At 33.8% G+C, this 24,435-nt stretch overlaps 1 protein-coding gene across 2 annotated transcripts in view; it reads left to right on the forward strand.

Moving 5' to 3' along the window:
- The window catches only part of Tram1 (translocation associated membrane protein 1), a 29,653-nt gene extending 12,756 nt beyond the window's left edge, over window positions 1-16,897 (forward strand). For both annotated transcript variants that reach the window (XM_027947840.2, XM_027947848.2), the window contains exons 6-11: window positions 1,441-1,525; window positions 8,469-8,539; window positions 8,640-8,744; window positions 9,511-9,654; window positions 10,221-10,381; window positions 16,714-16,897. In XM_027947840.2, the coding sequence (XP_027803641.1) occupies window positions 1,441-1,525; window positions 8,469-8,539; window positions 8,640-8,744; window positions 9,511-9,654; window positions 10,221-10,381; window positions 16,714-16,787 (640 nt within the window). In that variant the 3' untranslated portion in view covers window positions 16,788-16,897. The remainder of the gene's footprint in view (window positions 1-1,440; window positions 1,526-8,468; window positions 8,540-8,639; window positions 8,745-9,510; window positions 9,655-10,220; window positions 10,382-16,713) is intronic.
- Window positions 16,898-24,435: the final 7,538 nt, after the last annotated feature.

The following is a 24,435-nucleotide window of genomic DNA, read 5'->3' on the forward strand; positions in this document are numbered from 1 at the left end:
ATCTTTTAAATATCTTCCTTAGCTTGAGACATCTGGTTTTAATGGTAATCTTAATTTGGTACACTCTTCTTTTTCCTTTCTTCCTGATTCTTTCTCTTCTTCATGGATCCATTCTCTCCATGCTTTTGCTCCCCGCTCTCCAGTCTCTTGTCATTCCTTCCTTCCTTCTCTTCTGCTATAAACTTCTTGAGTTTAGGGATTCTTTCTTTTTGATATTTCTAGTCCCCAATTTTTTATAGTGCTTCCAGGAGCTCAGTGGTTACAAAGATGTTTAGCTAAATGCTCATTCTTTAATTCTTATTCTAGTACATCCATGTTAATGTTCCTGGCTACGTTAGCCTATTTGGGTATTTTGCATTCCTGAGTTTATCATTTTGGCTTATATTTTATGTATTATAGTCTTGATCTATAATCATTCCATTTATGTAAATCTTGTATTGGGCCCATACCCACCAAGACTACGTACCAGATTATAGTAGAAATTATCTCCTGTTTTTATTTAATATCCTTATTTGCTGGGTAAATTATAGATGCTTGTCACCTCGACAGTATTCCCTAAGTACACTGTGATTTGAGAACTGGAGAAAAGAGAAAGACGGAATAGTATGACCATGCATATCTTTGTTTGAAGTCCAGCAATAATACCCTTTTACTAGGTCATGCTCTGATTTTTAACAATTATATTAATTCAGTGAACTTTTACAGAATGGGACTATATTTCCCCCTGAGAAATTACTTCAGATTGGCTCTATATTCTCTATTTTAGAATTCTGGAAGAGAGGGCAAAGGGAGAGAGAATAAAGAGGACTTAGAAGGGCTAGGGGGATTTAATGTAAAGAGAAGAACTATTGATTCTAGACTAATTAGGATGTATCTCCTGGGGAACACTCCTGTGTCTTATTCTACTCTTTAACTCTGGCTCTGCCTTCATTTATTTGAGTGTGTCTCCATGTTTCCAACCAGGTAGAATTACCATATTTCCCCAAGGAGAAAAACTTGAGTATTTGAAATTGGGATTATCCCAGTTTCAGGTGATTGGTATCTGTGTGCCTTCACTTTTGTGTTGGTCTTTTTGCCCATCTTGTTCCCATTTTGATGAAATCTTATAGATCTAAGGGTTGATCGTGTTCCTTGTGTTTTCAGTAGATAATATGACCTACTAGTCAGTATTAATTAACTCATGGACAAAGAGCTGTGGCTCCTTTGGATTGGCTTGCATAGTTAGTCTTTGCCTGTTGCTTAATCCAGGGGGACTGACCGGTGGGAATATCCCAGGAAAATAGGGGAAAGCAGCTGCCGAAGAGTTGTTTAAAGATACACAGAACATTTTCTGAAGTAACACAAAGATATCTGCTTAGTATATCCTGATTTCCAGTATTTGTTTATTTTTTAAAAATATTATGCTTTAAAAGATGCTTTTTGCTTTCTTGTGTTGTACAGATTTCAAATGAAGTTTTTCTACATATCACAGTTGGCTTACTGGTTTCATGCTTTCCCTGAACTCTACTTCCAGAAAACCAAAAAAGTAAGCTGGTATTTTGTAGTTTTAAAAATTGTCTTGTCATTTTTTTTTTCTTTTTTTGAAAAGTCTTTCTAAAATTAAATACTTTCTTTCTTCTTTGCCCTCCCTCAACTCTTCTCCTATCGTTCTCCCACCTTTCCCCTTTCCACACAGACTGAAATTCTTAAATATTTCTTGAAAAAGACTTTAATCATTGTTTTAACTCAGAGGGGAACCTTTTACCTTTGACATGCTAGTTGCTCATTTTAAAAATTGTATCAGTGGTGATGTAAATTTAATTAGAATTTAAATTCTTAAAATATAATATTAGTTTCATCTTATTGATATTCTTAGCAATTATTTGAGACAAAAAGGATTAGTCTGATTATTCCACAACTAATAGTCCTGTGTTGTGCATATTTCAAATGGAGCTTTTCTACTATCACAGTTAGCTCCCTAGTTTTATGCTTTCTCCAAACTCTACTTCCAAAGTAGTCCCTGAGCAAGTCCCAAAGAAAAATTCAGCATTGAAAAACAGATTAAACTATGGTTAAATATTCACCAGGGAAGCCTTTCCTGAAATGGGTGGAACATTCCTTTTTTAGCATGTGGGAAAGATATTTGTTTGAACCTGCTGAAACACTGTATTTTCCTCCCTTCTAGTTCTACCCTCAGTACTTCTAAAGTCAGGCTTTCATAATGTCACACACACACAAAAAAAAAACAACCTTATTCCTTTCACTTAACTCTTTCTCCTGTGAAACCTATACTAGCTCCTTATTGCTTTAAACTAAAGTAAAGCCGCGTACCTTTGTTCTAAGGATTTCTCCCATCTATACCATTTCTTCCCTGGTCTTTCTTCCTTTTGCTTTCTATGCTTCATTCACACTGGTAACTCTAATTTTATAATCATGGCACATCAGTTCTTTTTCATGGAATTCCTTTCCTCTGATAAGTTAATCAAACATCTTTGTTCTCTTTTTTTCCCCGGGAAGTGATTTAAAAAACGCCATAATATGATAGGCTGTGTGGAATTTATTTCAAAATAGTATCAGATGAGGGTAAGTGATATGATGTAATGAAACAAGTTTGGTCATTTGGAAATAACTATAAAAAATGAATTGTGAATATATGGAGATTCATTTTATTCTCTGCCAGTTGTATATATATTTATAGTTTTCTACACTTAAAATGTTTTTTAAGTTAGAGAAGGGATCCTCTTACTTTCAGAAATACCTTTCTAAGTAGAAATGTGACAGCCTGTCCATTGACCAATTTGTCTTTGCCCTTTCAAAAGCTACACTTATTTTTATATGTACTGCAAATAGTTGATTCATGATATAGGCCTTTGTTTTGTCATTGAATTAGACAACAGAATTAGAAAACAGCACATTAGAGCCCTGTACTGTGGCACACCAGTTCTTTTGATGTTAGTTTCTTAAAAAGTAGAATGTTTTTCCAGTTAACTTAATTGTAAGGATTAGGAAGAAGATCCTTATTTATTTTAAATGTTTGACTTTTAAGTGTCTTAAGATAAAATTATCAGGCCCACAGCTTCCAGTAGCTCTTCCATATTTAGTAAGCTCCTAATGTTAATCATAGGTGTCATAGAGCTGTACTGTCTAAAAAGGTAGCCACTAGCTACATTCAAATTAATTATAGTTAAATAAAAACAATTCACTTTTTTAGTCATTCTGGCCATATTTCTTCTATCCTTTAGCTATGTGTAGCCAGGATTTATCTTTTTGGATAAGGGAGATAAGTAACATTTCTATGATTATTGAAAGTCCTTTTGTACCATGGTTCAAATATTTTAAGCTTTCTTTAGGTACTTGTATACCCATGAACATAATACCTCTGGGTTTCGTTATTAATCCATGTCTATATCATGTTCACCAACCCTGGTAAGAGGGACATTTTAAAGTAATTGTTCATTTTAGTTCCTGAAGCTCTTTTCTTATCAGTTCCTGCCAGATGGCATTTCTCCAGAAATGCAATCTAATTTTTATGGGATAATTTGCATAACTTAGAACTTAACTGAAACTATTTTTAACACCTACATGTGACAGTTGAAAGTAACTTGTTTCAAGTAATTAACATAATTTGAAAGTAACAGCTGCAAATGTGTTAAACAGTTTCTTAAAATTTAGTCTATGAAAATTATTTTTAGAAGAACTCTTTACTGGAAGAAACTAGCACAGTGATTGTTTTGACCAATCCTACAGATAAATGAAGAAAGGAACACTGTTTAGCAGTTTAAGAGGTGTTTTAGTCACAAATAACTTAATTTCTTGTAAGAGGAAATTTAAAGCACATATACTGTGTACTTTTCAATAAGAGAATGAACAATTCTCCATTTTGCCTATGAGAAGATTCAAAATGTCATTTCTTAGCTTGGCAAGGTGGCATGCACCTGTAGCCCCAGCTATTCAGGAAGCTGGGGCAGGAGGATCACATGAACCCATGAGTACAAGGTTAGTCTGGGCAATATAGTGATACCCTGTCTCCCCAAAAAAAAAATACTTCTTAGTTTCTTAGCCAATTTGAATCTGTGACCCTTTAGGGAGTCATGAAATAGCCATAAGTTTTATTTCTAATATTCAGTTTTAAATTGATTTTATTTATATACACACACACATATATATATAAATAGAAATAACTGTTTTTTTTTCTCACTCCTACTTCATGAAAGTTTTATTCACACTTTTTCCTATGCAACTTCAGTGTTAATATCTGCCTTCCACTACTGCAGCCACTTTTTTAATCATTTAACAAAAAGATTTTCTAGAGTCCATCAAGTTTGTCTTTACAGGTTCCTATTAGACCTCAGTTAGCATTTTTAAATATTATTGGCCAAACTTTTTCAAACTTGTGTGCCTTACTCAAACATTTATTTGTTGCTCAAGACAGTCAATATGGATTCCCATAATATGAGAGCTTTTTACATTTTTAAGAATAATATTACACCATCTGGGACTGGGGGGCGGGGAATCTGCCTTAGTATATATGTGATAGTTTGTATTAAAGTTTGTTTTTTAAATGTAGCATTGTCACGAAATGTATTTTCTTCTAAAAAAAAAAGTTTACTAAAATACAGTTATCTTAATGAATCTATTTATTAATCTTAAATAAACAAGCAAAACTTCATTGTGGCTCCTGGTAGAACAAGTTAATTTATATAACAAAATTATAGTACAACGTATGAAAAGGTGTTGAGAACCAAATTGACTTTCTAAGCTACTTTTTATTCATCTAGACTGTAGTTTCTAGAGCAGTGATGAGCCATCCTTGAACAGCTTGCTGACTCCCTGATTGAAATCTGTAATGTAACCAGTGAACGATTTTGAGAATTCCCTCAAGAGGGCCAAGATTTACCCAGCCTCCTCAGTTCACTCCCATTCCCCACCCCATATAAAACAAGTAAGACCCAGAGACCATGGTGCTATGCAAGGTCTTTGTCAGTCTCAGATGTGTGAGCACCACACCATTAGGGACATACCCCCATGGAGATTGGGGGATATTGGAGGAGTTTGAACTTGGACTGTGACACTAAAAGCAGCCATTTTCTATGTAAAATTCATCAGCTTAAAAATTATGTTATACCTCCTCCACTGTGGTTTCTTAATCATAGGAGGTTGCCTTTAACCAGAGTGTGTGTTCCCTAGTTAACCACAGTCCCCACCACTACTTGTGGTATTGTACTTATTTCTGTCACTCATGTTTATTTTTGGTTTTTTGGTATTATTATTGTTTTTATCTCTTATGCAGAGATTAACTTGCTCAAAATTACACAGTAATTGGCAGAACTAACCCATTTTCTTACCCATTGGTTTTTATTTTTTCTATGGTAGGCTTTAGGTATACAAGCATTGCTTTAAAAACAAGGAACTGTTACTTAGAAAAGAGGTTCATCTTGATACATTTGTCTTTTTTGAAAGCTGTAGATACTGTTTTAAGATAGGCATTTGATGATGATGAGGGTGGAAGCTGGGACAGCATTTTGCCCTGTATCATTATTGACTGAGTTAGTTGACTGACTATCAGAAAGGCAGGGTTAAGATGCAAAGTTGAATCTGAATTTGGAAAAGAAGTTTTATGAAGCCAGGGGTGGTGATGCAAGCCTGTAATCCCAGCCACTGGGAGACTGAGGCAAGTTCAAGGCTAGCCCGGGCAATTTAGCAAAACTCTGTCTCAAAATAAAGTTCAAAAAGGTCTGGGGAACCAGGCATGGTGGCTCATACCTATAATCCCAGCAGCTTGGGAGGCTGAGGCAGGAGGATCACAAGTTCAAAGCCAGCCTCAGCAATTGAACAAGGCCCAAAGCAACTTAGTAAGACCTTATCTAAATAAAATATTAAAAAGCACTGGGGGTGTGGCTTAGTGGTAGAGAACTCCTGGGTTTAATCCCTAGTACTACAACAGAAAAAAAAAAAAAAAGAAACAGCAGCAGCAGCTCTATGGGGTTTTTTATTAGCTAGTCCAAGCACAAGCTGACCCCCCTAATGAGGTTGAGGTTTAAAAACAAAATAGCAGAGAAATGGAATGGCTTCTTGAAACATTGTTTGTGGTTTATAGTAGGGTTTTCAGATTTGTTTGAGAGGAAAAAATATAGCTTAGGTTCTTCTCTGCTACATGACTAGAATGTATTTTTGAAACTTACTTGGATTTCTTTAACATTAAATTTTTTAAAAATCCTCTTAACTTATTCTATAAAGCAGTATTTCCAGCAAATTCGTTTTTTGCATTGACTTACACAAGATTTTATGTAATGAAATGAGTTCAATCAGCAGTTTAAAAACTTCCCTTATAAGTATGGAGGGTTTCCTTGATCTGTTGTCAGAAATTTTAAACATTGATCTGAAGGAATATGGCAGTGAATCCCTTATTTAGTCATTTACATGCCACTGTCCTGTTTTATCATACTCAAATACTACTAATTCGTATTTGTGACTCTATTCTTATTCTGTGCAATAGTACTTGTGTCATTTTAATTATTTAGGTATATTAGAATTAATAACTTAAATACTTTATTTAAAATTATAAAGTTAAATAAAACTGCTTCATTGTATACTATTTAAAATCATTTTGTACCAACCATACCAAGGATAAACACTACACATTGGGAAAAATCGATGTATATATGTAGTATAAGCTTTATATTCCTAACATATCAAATTACCATTGATTATTATACAAGTGAGTTATTCTGAAATTACAACAGGAGAAGAAGGAGGTTTCCCTGTGGTTGATCTTAGCATGTTATCTCCATTCCCTTTTCCCCTCTCTCTTTCCTTTTATAAGGAGAACTATTTCAAGGAAAGTATGAAAATTATGTGGAGAGGATCTTAAGATTGCATATTTTCAGAGATACTTTTCTCTCCAGTTGGAAGAACTGTAAACTTGGTATCTTGTCTTAGGAGTTTTCATCCTAAAATACAGTACTATATGCAATACTAGTCAGACTGTCTTATGTTCTCTCTCTCTCTCTCTCTTTTTTTTTTTTTTTTTTTTAATTCTGGTGCTAGGAATGGAACCAGGACCTGAAACATGTTAGACAAATGCTCTGCCACTGAGCTACATCTCTAGCCCTATGATCTGCCATTTTAACAATTGAACTTTGTGCCATTCTTACCAAAGAATAGTGTTTGGTTTCAAAACTGGACTTGTAAAATTTCCACTGTTTCTCAGAATATTTGATGAAATACTTTCTACTGAAATATAAGGGGAGAAATAGAGGACCAGAAGATGGTTTAGTGAGGTTCCAGAAAAACGCAGTTCGGTACCCAATATCAATTATATTAATAATTTTAATTAGTAGCTATGGTAGTAAGTAGTACTGGGCTGGGGATATAGCTCAGTTGGTTGAGTGCTTGCTTGCCTTCCATGGATGTGGCACTGGATTCAACTCCCAGCACCACACACACACAAAAAAAAGCAGTAAGTAGTACTAACCAGGCTAATGTACATAAACCTTATGTATATAAGGAAAACAGCTAAAACCAAGAATAAAAATGAGGTAGAGTTGTTTTATTAATCAACAAGCACTTATTGAAGTCATTGCTGTTGAGCTCATTGCTCATTTTAACTATACCTCAAGATGAAAAACAATATTTTTTGTTATAATTCAGTGTATGTGTGTACAAAATCTTAAATTTTTCATAGTACAACATTCTGTGCATTCTGGCTTTTTAAATTTTGTTTTATTTTATATTTAAAAGATGTTGATAACCTGCTTCATTCCCAGGTTTTCACTAATTTTCTTGTGCTGGCTTCCAACTTATGATATTCACACTTCAGTCTCCTGAGTAGCTGGGTGGACTTACGCTTTTTAAAAACACTATTTCTGAGATAACCAGTGATACAGAGTCAGCTAAGAACTATGGAAGAAAAAAAGAAGCAAATGTAAACTCTAGATGCTTGATCTTACAGAGTTGTTGAGGAGAAAAAAAATACAACTAGGTGGTATCAAAAATGAGGAGGTAAATTTTAACCTTCAATTTTAACAACTATATGTGACAATAAAAAGATTAAAGCACAGATTTAAAAGTGTGATTATTTTAAGTATACAAAAGCACCTCACTGCTAATAAACATCACCCTTTTAATATTAGAAGGACATTTGATTGCCACCATATAATTTATTATTAATGTTATATCATTTAATAGATGTTTATTAAAAAAGGAAAATAAATCTTAACCCCAAAAGGGATTTTTTTAGTTCATCTGATTGAAGCAAATCCAAGCATTCACATTTTAGAGATGAGAGCTAAAGCTAACAAAGGTTAAATGACTTGGTAAAGCCATATAGCTAACTGGGAATGAGAGATGGGGTCGGGTAGGGGTCAGATTAGCCTTCAGGTCTCCTACTTCTATTGTAGTACATTTTTCACTCCACCACACTGCTCTTAAAGAATAGAAGTGTTTCAACATGTTTTGTTTTAACCTATATTGTATGTTTCTATTTTCAGGAAGATATTCCTCGTCAACTTGTCTACATTGGTCTTTACCTCTTTCACATTGCTGGAGCTTATCTTTTGAAGTGAGTTGGGATTTTGCTTGGGTGTTTGAGTAGACTGGCAGATAGTATGCTAATTGGTTTTAATTGATTATCTTTTCCATTTAAATGTTTCTTTCAACAGCTTGAATCATCTGGGACTCGTTCTTCTGGTGCTACATTATTTTGTTGAATTTCTTTTCCACATTTCCCGCTTGTTTTATTTTAGTGATGAAAAGTATCAGAAAGGGTAAGTTATTCAACCATTCTTTTTCTTATATAGCAAGTATTTAAAGTCAGTGCCTCCATTGCCAAGGTTCATGTCCTTGACAATTATATAATATTTACTTTTTAAGCTGTTAATAGCAGCTTTAAATAAAATGAAACTATTTATCAATACTGAGACTCCTCCACATTTTAATTGCTAAAATGGAGTCTGATTCAATATTGTATTGGGACTTGGAATTTTAAAGGTTTGGGGTTAACTTTCCTGTTATAAATTCTACTTTGTTTATTGTATGTTTTTCTTTTTGGGAAATGGAGTGGAGGAAAAAAAGTAAACTTTCAGAAGACAATGAAAGAGTAGATAATAGAGTGAGAAGTATAACTTCTAAGGAGTTTGTAAAGTCTTAAAGGGAAACTGGACTCTGAATGAGAATTGGCACCCTAATCTTTACAGCACAGCTTTTTGTTTGGTTTTGTTCAGCATTTTTCAAGATTGTTCTTTATATCAGCAGTTATGAGGAATATTAATAGTGCTTATACTTAAAAAAAAAAAAAGCTAAACAAAAAATTAAGCAGATTTCATTACTAGAATTCTTAGAACCTTAAAATTGGCTAGTATGTGTCCCCAGGAGTGTATATTATGTTGCATTTTGTAGACCTTAACTACAGAAGTTGTTTTTGCAAAATAATAAGAAATGCTGTTTTAATATTCATTTACTTAGTAAGAATCTAATTTCTATAGAATCTTTTCTTTCTAATTTTATGAATTTGACTTGATATTTTTCTTACAGATTTTCTCTGTGGGCAGTTCTTTTTGTTTTGGGAAGACTTCTGACTTTAATTCTTTCAGTACTCACTGTTGGTTTTGGCCTTGCAAGAGCAGAGAATCAGAAACTGGATTTCAGTACAGGAAACTTCAACGTGTTGGCTGTTAGGTATAGTCAATTTAACATTTTTACTTTGTTCTATTATATAATATGTTTCTCTATGAAGTGAATCACTCAAATAATTAGAGGATTAATGCAGGGATTGGGGAAAATACGCATTTGATTTGATTTCATACCTGTTGCAGTTTTGTTTGTTTCTTTTTGAGTACCTTCTTTCTTTCTTTCTTTTTGAGTACCGGGGTTTGAATTCAGGGGCACTCAACCACTGAGCCACATCTCCAGCCCTATTCTCTATTTTATTAAGCGACAGGGTCTCACTGAGTTGCTTAGTACTTTGCCATTGCTGAGGCTGGCTTTGAACTTTGGATCATCCTGAGCTTCTGGGATTACAGGCATGCGCCACCACGCCCGCCTGACTGCAATTTTATTTTTAAGTTGAAGTTCTAAAGCCTTATGTAATTTCTAGGATAAAAATTTTAATGGAATGACTTCTTTATAATAACATAATCCTGTCGATAGTGAAATTTTAGTAAATCATTAGTGTAGAATACTCTTATTCAGTGGCATTATTTTCATACACTCTAATTTCTTGTTTATTTCTTAATATTTTTCAGAATCGCTGTTCTGGCATCCATTTGCATTACCCAAGCATTCATGATGTGGAAGTTCATTAATTTTCAGCTTCGGAGGTGGAGGGAACACTCTACTTTTCAGGCACCACCTGTAAGGAAGAAACCAACAGTGACTAAAGGCAGATCTTCTAGAAAAGGAACAGGTTTGTATTTAGTATGCAATGAAAAAACCATGGAAGTAAGAAACATGTAAAAAAAAAAAAAATGCTATGGGGTCTTGCTTATTTTCTAATCTTACTTAAGAATCTTAAACACACACACACACACATACACACACACACACACACACACTTTATCCTGCTCTAACAAAACCAGAGACAAAGTAATGTTCTGCTGTTCCACAGTTGAGTAATTCCTTGGGTGAGTCAGTTATGTCCCTCAAAATACTTGGAATTGTAACAGAGTTCCAGTTTTTAAAATATATCAACTCAGTTTGCTCATTGTAAGTCTTGATATCTGATGTTTTGTGTCCTCCAGGTTGTCCCAGCAATTCTTAGCCATTTGCACATGGTCAGTTCACACACACACACACACACACAAACTCGCTGAGATATTGGATTGAAATTATATAGAATCTGTAAGTCAATTTAGGAATAATTGAGTATTTCTGGCCATGAACATAATATCTACCTTCATTAATGTAGATTATTTTTAGTTTCTCTTAGTAATATTTTTTAATAATAGCCTTATTGGGGTTATAATTCCACATCATAAAGGTTATCCTTTTTTAAGCATATTCACAAAGTTGTTTGAACCACTGTCTTAATTCCAGAACATTTTTATCACCCCAAAAAAGAAACCACATGCCCGTTAGCAGTCACTCTGCATTTCCTCATTCCCCTTGCCATGGTAACCAAGAACTAACTTTCTTTATGGATTGGCTTTTTCTAGACACTGCTTATAAATTAGTGGAGCCATACAATATGTAATCTTTGTGACTGGCTTTCTTTACTTAGCATAATAATTTTGAGATTCCTCTGTTTTGTAGCATGTATGCTAACTATTCTACTATACAAAAATACCATATTTTGTTTATCTGTTCATCAGCTGATGGACATTTGGGTTGTTTCCACTTTTTAGCTATTAATAATATGAACATTAATGAACAAGTTTTTGTTTGTACACTTGTTTTCATTTTCTTGGGTTTATACTAGAATTGCTGGGTCATGGTAACTATGTTCAGCATTTGGTGGGAACTGCCACCAGACTGTCTCCAAAGTGACTGTGCCATTTTATGTAGTTTGCTAGATTGATACCCTGTTTTGTCTATACTATTTATTGAAAAGACTAACCTTTCCCTATTGAATCTTCTCAATACTGTTGTCAAAAATCATGTAGTAAGAGTTTACTTCTGGGGGAAAAAAAGAGTTTACTTCTGGACTCTGAATTCTGTTGCATTTATATGTATGTCCTCATGCCAGTACCACATTTGTCTTGGTTACTGCAGCTTTGTAAGTTTTGAAATCAGTAAACATGAGTCCTCCAATTTTGTTCTTTTTTATGTTTTGTTTACTCTGAGTCTCTTGAATATCCATATAAATTTTTAGGATCAACTCTTCAGTTTCCGCAAAAAGCCAGATGGAGTTTTGATGTGGATTACCTTTAAACTGTAGATTGCCTTGGGGAATATGAACATAAATTTTGTTTTTCATTTACTTAAGTCTTGAATTTCTTTCAATTAAATTTTATAGTTATCAATCTATAAGTCCTATACCTTTTTCATTAAATTAATTCTTAATGTCCTTTTTGATGGCCATTATAAAATAGAATCATCTTCTTAATTTCATTTTCAGATTTTTCATTGCCAGTACATACAAATGTAATTTTTTAATGTATTGATCTGGTATCCCTGCAACCTTGCTGAACTTATTATTCTCATAGTGTTTTGGTATGTGTGGATTCCTTATTCTTAAAAAGCTATCTAGACTTTTCACCATTAGGTACAGTTATCAGCTATGGGTTTTATCAGGATGAGGAAGTTCCCTTCTATTCCTCATTTGTTTGTGGGTTTGTTTTTTCAGCATTAGGGATCAAGCCTAGGGCCAAGTGTATGCTAGCTAGCATTCTGTTACTGAACTATACCCATAGCCCTGTTTATGTTTTCAATCATGAAAGAATATTCAATTTTATCTGTTGCTTTTTTCTGTGTCTTTTGTGATGATTATATCGGTTTTGTCCCATATTCTTTTGATATTTTAGATTACAGTTATTGCTTTTCAAATGATAAAGCAAAAATGCATTCCCAGGATAAAATCCCATGTGATTATGGTGTATAGCCCTTTTTGTTTTTTGTAGTTACCAGAGTTGGTTTGCTAGTATTTTGTTGAAGATTTTTATGTCTGTATTCTTTTTTTTATATATTTTATTTTAGTTGTAGTTGGACGCAATACCTTTATTTTTTATATTTATGTGGTGCTGAGGATCGAACCCAGGGCCTCGCACGTGCTAGACAAGCTCTCTACTGCTGAGCCATGACTCCAGCCCTATGTCTGTATTCTTAAAATATACTTGTGTGGTTTTAGTTCCCTTTCCCCCAACACACACACACACATACATCCTCCCTGCAACATCTTCGTCTGGTTTTATTATAAGAATAATCCTGTTCTCATAAAATGATTTGGAAAGTATTCCTCTTTTTTGGAAGAGTTCTTGAAGGAAGTAGTTTGTAGGTTTTTGCACAAAAATCTCATATTTTTATCAGATTTATCCTCATTGCTCTAAAATTTATACTCAAATACACAGTGATCTCATATGTCCTTTATGTGGTATTGGCATTTTTTTTTTTAATATTTGGAAGAATTCATCAGTTAAGTTGTTTAAGGGAAGTTAACATTCAGATTCTTTAAAAGATAATAAGATTATTCAGGTTTTCTACTTGTTACTTTCTCTTTTGGCAAATTGGATTTTTCAAGGAATTTGTCTATTGTATAAGTTTGCAAATTTATTGGCATAAAATTACATATCATCTTCTTGTTATCTTATGAATGCCTGTATAGCAGCAGTGATTTCTTTTTTTTCATTTTTTATTTATACATTATAATATAGAGCATAATTTTTCATATTTCTGGTTGTATACAAAGTATATTCACACCAATTCGTGTCTTCATACATGTACTTTGGATAATGATATTCATCACATACCACCATCATTTCTAACCCCATGCCCCCTCCCTTCCCCTCCCACCCCTCTGCCCTATCTAGAGTTCATCTATTCCTCCCATGCTCCCTCTCCCTAGCCCACTATGAATCCACCTCCTTATATCAGAGAAAACATTCAGCATTTGGTTTTTAAGTCCTTTGGCTATAGACCAAGGAGACGGATAGCTGGGTCAAATGGTGGTTCCATTCCCAATTTTCCAAGGAATCTCCATACAGCAGCAGTGATTTCTATTTCCATTTCCTATGTTAATTTCTGCCTTTTTTTTTTTTTCTTCTTCCATCAGTCAAAACTAACATTTGAGTGCAAGGGTGTTTCTTAGTGGTAGGGCAACTGCCTGGCACCGGCAGTGCTCTAGGTTCAATCCCCAGTATCACAAAAAACAAAATGTCAATTTTTGTCTTTTTTTTTTAGTTGTAGATGGACACAATACCTTTATTTTATTTATTTATTTATATGTGGTGCTGACGATGGAACTCATTGCCTCATATATGCCAGGGAAGTGCTCTACCACTGAGCCATAACCCCAGCTATCTTTTTTATTATTGATTTTCTTAGTTATATCTTTTCTGTATCCCTGATTTCTGTTCTTATTTCATTTTCTTTGGATTTTTATATGCTTTTTTCTTGTTTGTGGTTTACCTTTTTGAGGTGAATCATTGATTTTCATTCCTTGTGAATTATATTTAATTAGCAGACTTTCCCTCTTGGCACTACATTAGACATATTTTACAAGTCTTGGTATATCTTCATTTTCATTCAGAATAAATATAATTCCAATTATGTTTTTTTTCTTTGAAACATTAATTATATACAAGTGCACTGTTTGTTACAAATATTTGGTAATTTTTTTTTTTTTTTTTTACTTTTCTCTTTGCTATATTTCTAACTTAATTCCACTGTGATTAAACATCATCCAATTGATTTCAATCCTGTAAAATTTGTTGATACTTGCATTATAGTTGAGCCTGTATCCAATTTTGGTAAATGTTTCTTTTGGACTTCAAAAGGTTGTACAGTCTTCATTTGTTTGGTGTCAGGTCGCATTTGTTCATTTTGTTCAATCTTTTTTTTTTTTTTTATCTTTACTGATGTAGTTTGGGGAATTCTGCTTGTCCTGTCTGCTACTTACTATAAAACTTATGTTAAAAATCTCACACTATGGGGCTGGGGTTGTGACTCAGTAGTTGCGCACTCACCTAGTATGTGGGAGGCACTGGGTTCAATCCTAAGCATCACATAAAAATAAATAGATAAAATAAAGGTATTCTGCTCAATTACAACTAAATTTTTTTTTTTTTTAAATCTCACACTATGAATTGTAACATTGACCATTTCTCTTTGTAAGGCAAAACCTCACTGAACTACATATTCAAAGCCATGTCATTAAATACATCAGAATTTAGTACTGTTTTATCTTCCTGTTGAACATGTTCTTTTTTTCCATTATCAAAGTTATAGTTTGTCCGAATTTACTGTAACTGTAAATTCTCTTTGGTAAAATATTTTTCTTTTGGTAAAATATTATCATGACCCATCTTCTTGTATTTTTTCTTTCAAGCCTTTTTTTTTTTTTTTTTTTTAATTTATATGTGGTGCTAAGAATCAAACCCACGGCCTCACACATACTAGACAAGTGTTCTACCACTGAGCCATAACCCCAGCCGAGCCTTTTTTGTCTTTTTGTAAAATTTGTGACTTTTGTATGCAGCATGTAATCAGATTTCATTTTTTCCATCCAGTCTGATCATTACTGTTTTTGCCTTTTAGCAGGTACACTAAGAGTGTACTAATGATACCATAGCACATAATTATAACACCTTGAGATATTTTATTTTATTTTTCTTTGTCCTTTTCTGTGTTAGGTAGAGCTTTCTAAATCTTGGCATGGTTTCATTTCTTGGCCACTATTCAGATATTGCTCTACTATCTTTCTCTTCTGTTCTTCTGGGTTTTCATTATACATGAGTTAAATCCTTTTCTCCTATCCCTTATATCTTCTTATACTTGTGCATTTTCCATTTTTTTCCCTATCCACTCTCTTGTCAATCTGAGCATTTTTTCCAGTTCATTGATCTCTCTGTTGTGCCCAGTCTACTAAATTTGTTCGTTAAATTTATGCTTTTATTTACTGTTTTTTTTTTTCCATTTCTAAGATTAAAAACTTTAGTTTTCTGATGATTCTTAACTTTAAAGACTTTAAATTTTTTTTTTTTTAAGTTGAGATCTATGACTTTTTTCCTCTTGATTTTTAGTTACTTGGTCTTGTTTTCTAGTGGGTCTGGTAGGACTCTATATGTTTTATGTAAAAATGTATAGAAGCTTGGGATTGCATTTGGGTGGATCACTCCATTTTACCAAAGCTGATGTATTACCATTTTGCCCTCATTCCTAGGACATTAGTATACTATATATGTATATGGTTTTTCTTCCCTGATAGGCCCTGAAATTAACTTTTTGTCTTGCTATCAATATGAGATTTCTAATTCTGTTTAACTTTGTAAGTTTCTTAATAGTTACCTTCTCTGTGATTTCTGTGTCTTTGGTGGATACACAGTTTAATGTTGAAAGTGCCTTGAGGGAGAGATAGATACATCTGGGATATTGGTTCTTAGTTTTCTTTCACCAGGATTTCTGCTGAATCTTGGCTCCTTGGTATCCCTGAACTCAGCTTCCAGTCTGTTTCTGTACTATGCTGTACCGGTGATCCAGAAGAAATAGCTGTTAATGCAGAGTCACCTCACTTCATTTTCTTTCTTTCCAGAATCTTGGTACATCAAATTCTATCTGCCTTAGGTTTTTGTTTGTTTTGTTTTTCCAGAACCTTTTTATATCAACTTTTTTGGGTATTTTTGAAAGGAAGTTTTGTCAAACATCAGTTAATCCATCATAGCTTCAGGAATAAAAAGCCCATGATATCCTTTTCAATATAACTGTTATCCTAAACCACTTTTTTTGTATGTTTTATATATGTCCAAGGACTTTGCTCTCTAATACGGAAAGTTTCTTTATTTCTACCAAAACTACTGGTTTTGAGTACTATTTTTAAATTCTTGTAAATCATTTTCTATCCCACCACTTTTTTTCTGCTTCCATAATAGTTACTTCTTTTCATTTACTGCTTTCATTTTATTTTGCTCAACATGTTACCAGATTTTATCACTGGTTAAATTCTGGAAAGATTAAGCACTAGTTTGTTTCACCTAAGTATATATTGGATTTTAAATGTTCTTTCCTGAAGGTATCTTTATGTATAAAAAATATTATTTGTATCTACTTACAAAAGAGATTAACACTGATTCTTTTTTTTCTTTTCAGAAAATGGTGTGAATGGAACAGTAACATCAAATGGAGCAGACTCTCCCCGTAATAGAAAAGAGAAATCTTCATAATGAATTATAAACTAATTGATCAATGTCCCCAAAGAAATCTGCTTTTTACTATATCTTTCAGCACTAGAAATTTTTCTGTTCTTGAAAATACAGTTTGTGCTTTGATTCTTGCTATTGTACTGTTTCATGCATTTTTTTAAAAGGGCATTTGAGGGGAGGATGATTACTGAATGAAAATATTTTAAAAATACTTTAGCTTAGACTAAGCTACCTGCCTTCAAAATAGTTTAGGGACCACCATTTGTTTCACTTTGGTGTTTTTTTTGTTTTTTGGTTTTTGTTTTTAAATCTTTGAACATTTTTCTAATAATTTGGGGAGAAAAATATTTACAAAAATCCTACATATCAGTGAAACAATTTCTTGCTGTCACCAATTTTTTATAATAATAGCAAGGTGACCTATTCCAACAAGGTCGTATTTTTTTAAGTTATCTTTCAGGGTAAATGAAATACTATAAAGTCCAGATGTCAAACTTTTAATATGTTTTCAGTGTTCTCTAATTTTTAGGAATTTTTGTAGCCTTTACACCTGGAAAAAACAATTTGTAAAATCACCAAAATAATTGTGTGCTTTATTTTATAAGTAGTGGCTATTAGTGTTACATCCCCATTTAAAAAAAAAATACATACTAATGGTTACAACATGTGGAGATTTATTGCCATATAGGATCAAAATATTAACATAAAAGTACTTGTGAGGTAAAATTTTTCTTGTGCATTTTCAACGCAAAAAAATATTTACTATGAAGAAGAAAATCCAGCTTATATAGCCCTTTTTGATATGTTTATTAATAATGATTCTTAATGGGGCTTGTCATAAGTTTCATATGCACAGCATCTTAGAAAAATACTGTTTAACCTGCAAACCCTTTTAAAAAATAATGCCTACTTGATTTATATCTATAAAAAGATGTCAGGTAATTATATTTGGAAAACTAATGCACTAACTATAAAGAAATTGAAAATTCAGGTGGATAAATAGTTTTACAAAAGACAGTGCTTTATGTTATAACTATAGCTTTGGTCCCATCTTTAATTGAGAAACATTTATCTGTATAAAACATATTTTTGGATAAATATATATATATATATATATATTTGTATCTCTACAGAAAGGCTCTAAAAAGCATTTGAGTAAAATATTTGGTTCCCTTTTCTATAATTATCCTTTAAAATCCTTATAGATATATCTGATTGTTTGTTTGTCTTTACATATAGTGCCCTTTTTGGTGTCTTCATCTTGTCCCCACTTCTCACTTCTGTCACCAGCTAATAAATGTTTGTGCCATTTTGGTGTAAAAGTTGCAGACTTCTCAGGTCTGTGGTTTAAGTTGCCATGCTGCTAGAAAGTTGTGCTTTCTCTTTCCAGCTGTTTACCTACTTCCTGGAAAAAAGTAGTAGCTCTCTGTAGCATTATGGAGTTTCAGCGGAACCAAATTTTTGCCATTAAAGCCTGGCATTATATTGAACTATCCATTGAGAAATCAATCAAAATAAAAATTTTTACTTTCACAAGCTGCTTCCTGGACAATTCCTTCATTTAGTATATATGCTACTTTAGTATACAACCTCAGTTTAAAATTTACCATTAGAAAAAGATTATTTCATAGAATATTTATGAGGGCTACTTGGAGGGGGAAAGTGGTTTATAACCAAGTAAATTTGGGGACCATTTCTTTACTATGGGATTGTTTAAGTTTTAATACATAAATATGCTTTCTGGTACCCCAGGAATGTTAGCTGTGGAAATAAGCAATGTTTCCTTCATTTGTGGAATTTTCTTTTTATTGAACTAATAACAGCACTTATTTTCTACAGCATAGAGTATGGCTTCAGAAAAAGATAAGCCCTGAGTATGCAGTTAGACTTTGTGAGACACACATGCACACAAGTATAATTGTAAGCCCTGGCCCCCACTCTCCATATCCCCTGAGGAAAGTCTTTCCTTACTGGCTTCCAGAGAGTCTTCCTGCACAGAGACCATCACTCACCTGGACTCAGGTTGAACTTCAGAGCCTTGATAGGAAACACAGTACCACAAGCCAGAACAGTTGCTGTCTTCTCTTAGACTGTGACTGAAATAGTTGCTTTCTGGAATTCTTTTCTTCTAAAATGCTTTCTGGTCTCCATTTTAGAATATGATCATCAAAGATCTTAACCACATTTTTTAAAAATTAGACAATCTTGCAAACCCTTTAAGTTCAAAACTATTCCTAGAGCAAAGCTGGTGTCAGTGAAGAAAAGGTAGAGAAATATTTTGTTGCAAAGATACGATTAACAATAGCCCAATCCCCAACCCTGTATCTCCATTATGTTTTCAGTGCAAACTATTTCTGCTAATGGTCTACATATGAAAAACAAGATTCTTTTTTTAATGTTTTTTGTAGTTTTAGATGGACAGCATGACTTTATTTTGTTTGCTTATTTTTGTATGTGGTGCTGAGGCTCAAACCCAGTGTCTCACATGTGCCAGGCAAGCATGCTGCCACTGAGCCACAGCCTCAACCCAAGATTTAAGTAAAATTAATTAAACTGATCACCTGTTTGCTTCTTTAAATGAGTGACTCTAACCTGGAAGTTTTGCATATTTGCTAACTTATATGCTTGTAGTGCACAAAAAATTTTGATTTTAGAGTGGTAGTATTGTAACTTCAAATATGTATGTATGATTAATTTACATATTTAAATTTTAGTTGGATCTCAGTCACATTTCTGAAAAATATCCAGCAATTAGAATACCAAAAGGAAATTCAATTTGGCAAATTAAGTTAGAAATGTCAAAAATAAATAAATAAATAAAATGTAACCTGGGAGAAAATTCTAGGAGGTAATACTTAAACAAATGTTTTCACAAAAAAAAAAAAAAAAAAGCAAAACTTCAAGATAGGTTTGGAAATTTCAAAGTAGACATTAGCAAGTTCGGGAAGAGGAATTTAAACTGGAAACTCAGGACCTGAGGAAAGTGAGTGGGTTTGCAGTCTGTGGGTGCTTGAGAAAAGTCTTGGATATACTGCTTATTCCACTAAAATAAAATAAGAAGCAAGAAGACAAGCTCATAATGTTAGTGCTATTAGTCTGGTGACAATATTTCCTTAAAAATTAGTGTTTATCCAGGATGGGACTAGGTTTCAGCCGTAGCATACTTGCCTGGCATGTGTGAGGTACTGTTTTTGATTCTCAGCACTGCATGTAAACAAATAAAGGTCTATCAACAACTAAAATATATATATATTTTTTTAAGTGTTTAACCACTCAGAGAAGCCAACACACCTGCTTGGTTCAGTTCCGTTTTATTCAGACAATAGAGACTATAATAGAGTGTTACAATGACTAACCTGTTTTGTGTTTGTGAATTGCTGTACAAAAAGTTGTACTAGGTATATGACACACATTGAAAACTTTTCTCAATAGCTGTTGGAAAAGGCTAAGCTAATTTGTCTAGCTTAACTATTTAGGAAAAGATCATTAATGTATTTGTTCAGGATTGGGGGAAAAAAACATTTTGGGTATCCTGAAAACAAGCAGAATACTTAAATAATAAGAGCCTTAGATCCATGACCATCTCATTTATATCTATTAGTATTTTGACTTTAAGTTGCCTGAAGAAGGGGCTGGGGATATGGCTCAAGCCGTAGCGCGCTCGCCTGGCATGCTTGCAGCCCAGGTTCGATCCTCAGCACCACATACAAACAAAGATATTGTGTCCACCCAAAACTAAAAAAATATATATATATATATTAAAATTCTCTCTCTCTCTCTAAAAAAAAAAAAAAGTTGCCTGAAGAAAAAAATAATATTTTGAAGATTCCAAAATTTCAACCAAATGCTAAATAACCTCATTGATTTAAGCGATCGTTGATAATTAAATAGTGGTAACACTAGCTAACCAAAATTCAAATCCTGACTTCACTAGTCAGCTCTATGTAAGTATCTATGCCATAGTTTCCTGTGATAAAATAATCTATTCTCTAATTTAGGATTTTTAACTTCACAATAGTTCCAAAGCCTACCCATACAACCATTCTGTGTACCACTCAGTGATAAACTGTCGTCTTGTGTTCTGGGCTTATTGAAGGAAAGCAAGGCTAAGCTATGATATTTGGTAGGTGTGTGAAATGTACCTTACACATATTTACATATTTTCAACTTAAAATGGACTTACTATGAGTTAAAGAGCATCTGTAACAGCTCCCACCCCACAAGGTAATACTGGGAACTGTGACGATGTATATCAGGCATGCATAGCCCCATGCCTGGTATCTATCAAATGTTAGCTGTCTGCTCATCCGGTGGTTGTGACAGACACAACAGAAATTGTCAGTAGTTACTACTTCTCCTGTGTGGTTGAAGTTTCACAACTTTGTTGAGCATTCATTCATACTTTGCAGTGCAAAGACAGGGTTCTGTGGTTGCCACTTTTGTGATCAAAACCCATGAAATGTTCAAGCCAACATTACAGCCAGCAAAGTTACACTGAATCATTGAAAGACAGCAGGCATGCTTAACCAGCACAAAAGTTCATAAACCTAACATCCAAATGTATTCTGCATCTTTTATGTGACATGATAATCATAAAAGTAAATGCCACGTATACTTTCTAAAAAATCATTTTTAAATCAGGTATGATTAATGAAGCCACATTTCCATTTAGATGATGTTTATAACTTCTAGAGAATTTTTAGCTGCTTGGAGTTGTCATATTTTCTAGTGGGAAGAATCAAACTCCTAGTAAATGAGAACATTACATGATAATATTTATCAAGAAATTTGAACTGATCTCAAAAAATGCCCTAGAAATTACACTTGTGCAAGTGGAAGGCCTGCTTGTGATGTGTGGGATATACACATAAGTGTGTGAGTCATGTTCAAGAACAGAATCTGGAAACTAAGGTCCTTACTCTCTTGTCTGCTTGCTGAATTAACCATTTTTTTCTTTATCAAATGTGAGAAACTACAGTAAAGTTCTTTATGAGAACAATTAGAATTGAATTTTTCAAAAATGCAACTTAACCAAACAATTTAGGTCCTAGTGAGCTCATGCACTAGTAGTCCTTTTCTATTTCTTGCTGTGGATTCACTACAAATAAATAATAAGACACAGGTTATTTGTAACTTAAAAGGCAAAATATCTTTCTATACTAAGTATTATAAGAAAAATGAAAAATCAAGTGCAGTTTCTAAAGGGTGGATACAAATTCATAGGATTAAGGCCTGAAGGGCTAACAAGAATATGTCAGGATGATTGGTGATTTACCTATATCCTATGTGGAAAGCTTCAGAAAACTCAAAATACACAGGGCTGGGTTCAACTTCATCTTCAAAGAAAACATCTGTGCCTATATTCATCAGTCATTTGCAGTGAATAAAAAGCCCAGTTCAAACCCAAAAGTAATTTCTTTGTTAATATGGTGGGTATGTGCAGAAACACTGGTTCAAAAAAAAATGAGAATGATGGGGAAGATTTCTGAAGTGAGAAACATTCTGTAGTGATTTTTCACTGATATTTATAGAACACATATCTAAATATTGGCCATTATATAGAAATCTCAGGCTCATTTAAGCTATTATATAGCATCTTAATTTCAAATGGCCTCTGGGATTTTTTCCCTTGGGTTTTTTTTTTTTTCTTTTTTAACGAGTATTTAAACAGAATAAAAAATTTAAAAAGCAAAGTCATCTTGTGGAATAGCTTCAGGTTTAAGTCATCACTGTTCTTGTTTTACTGTGTTTTGATGAGCGCCTACGTTCTAATTACAGTCCAGCATCTCTTGTTTAGCAGGCGATGCCAATCATACCCATTATAGATTGCTGTAGAATAAGTGCCTGTAAGGGGCGGCTGCAATCACTCCCCTCACTTTCCACACTATGCTCCATCCATGTCAGCGCTCTGGTCTCCAGAGGTAAGAGCAGCTGTACTCGCTGTACTCATTAACCCAGCTGCCTTTGACATTTGTTTCTTTTCCCCTGCCTAATGTCACAAATTCTCTACTTTGGGCCTGATTTTTTTTAATTGATTACTACAGCTGTTTCTTATACAAAATCTGCATTTCCATCTAAAATGATGCTCTTACATTTCATTTTGAGATTCAGAATTCCAAAGAGAAGACTTGTATGTTACAATGACTCAATGGGATAAAATGGCCCATGTTGAAAACCAAGTTGAAAGCAGGTTGATAAATTCACTCACTGATCTGAAGGTTTGGCTTTAAAAGCACTAGAAACAACTTTCTTCTTGGTATTTCCACTCTGCTAAAAAAAAAAAAAAAAAACTGAAGTTATCAATTGCATAAGATTTTAAACTTAGTTATTCTCATTTCATGGTTTAGTTTTAATGGATTTCTACCCTGAAATGCTCTGACTTACCATTAGCTCTGCAAATGTCTGTTCCTGACAGGATGGTTTACATTAGTACACTTTATCTCCAGCCCTCCCTGCATACACCTTTCCATCTGAAAGAAAAGACTTGGTGATAGAATATTTGCACTTTTATACCCTAGTTGTTACAGTTTGGATCTGGATTGTCCCCCAAGGGCTCATGTGTTGAAGACTTGGTCCCTAATACAGAAGTGTTCAGGGGTGGGGCTTTTGGGGATGTGATTGGATCCTCTGATCTCATGATAGATTAATAATTTGTTAGTATTAGTGGGAGATGGTGGAAACTTGGGAATTGAGACCTAGGAAGAAGTAGCTCACAGTGGGCAGACAGGGGGAACACATCCTGGAAGGATAGTTCTTGTTCTCAGCCTCTGTCTCTGGCTCTCTCTACCTTCCTAACTGCTGTGGACTCAGCAGCTTTCCTCTGCCATCCATTTCCACCATGATGTTTTTTTTTTTTTTTTATTTTTTTAACGGTGCATTATAGTTGAACATAATAATGGGATTTGTTATTACATATTCATACATGTACATATTCTAACAATATAATTGGGCCAATATCACTCCCCAGCTCTACCCACCCCACCCCAGCCCCGCCTCCCACCCCCAGTCCCGCCTCCCACCCCCAGTCCCTTTCCTCTACTAATCTCCCTTTGATTTTCATGTAATCCCTAACCCCCCACCTTTCTTTTTCCTCTCTAGCTTCCACATATGAGAAAAAACATATGACCTTTGACTGTGTTTTACTTATTTCACTTAACATAATGGTCTCAAGTTCCATCCATTTCCTGCAAATGACCTAATTTCATTTTTCATTATGGCTAAATAAAACTCTATGTGTATAAAGCCCACATTTTCTTTATCCATTCATCCACTGAATTGTGTTGCTATAAACATGGTATGGATTTATCACTATAGTTTGATGACTTTAATTCTTTAAGAGAAATACTCAGTGGTATAGCTGGGTCATGTGTCCACCATGATGTTCTGCCTCACCTCAGGCCCAAAGCAATGGAGTTGGCCAACCATGGACTGAAACCATGAGACAAAATAAATCTGTCCTCCTTTAAGTTGTTCCTGTCAGATATTTTAATCACAGCAACAGTATATTTGATAGAATCAACCTCCCCTATTTCAGAGTGTCCAAAATATCCACCACATTTTTTTTTCCCATAAGACATGATCTTAATCTAATTGTTTAGGTCTTGGACACTATTTCAAAGTATTACAAACTGGGTGCCTTATAAACAACAGAAATTTTTTCTTACACTTC

This window comes from Marmota flaviventris, chromosome 15 (genome assembly GCF_047511675.1).
Source record: "Marmota flaviventris isolate mMarFla1 chromosome 15, mMarFla1.hap1, whole genome shotgun sequence".
NCBI classification, from domain to species: Eukaryota; Metazoa; Chordata; class Mammalia; order Rodentia; family Sciuridae; genus Marmota; species Marmota flaviventris.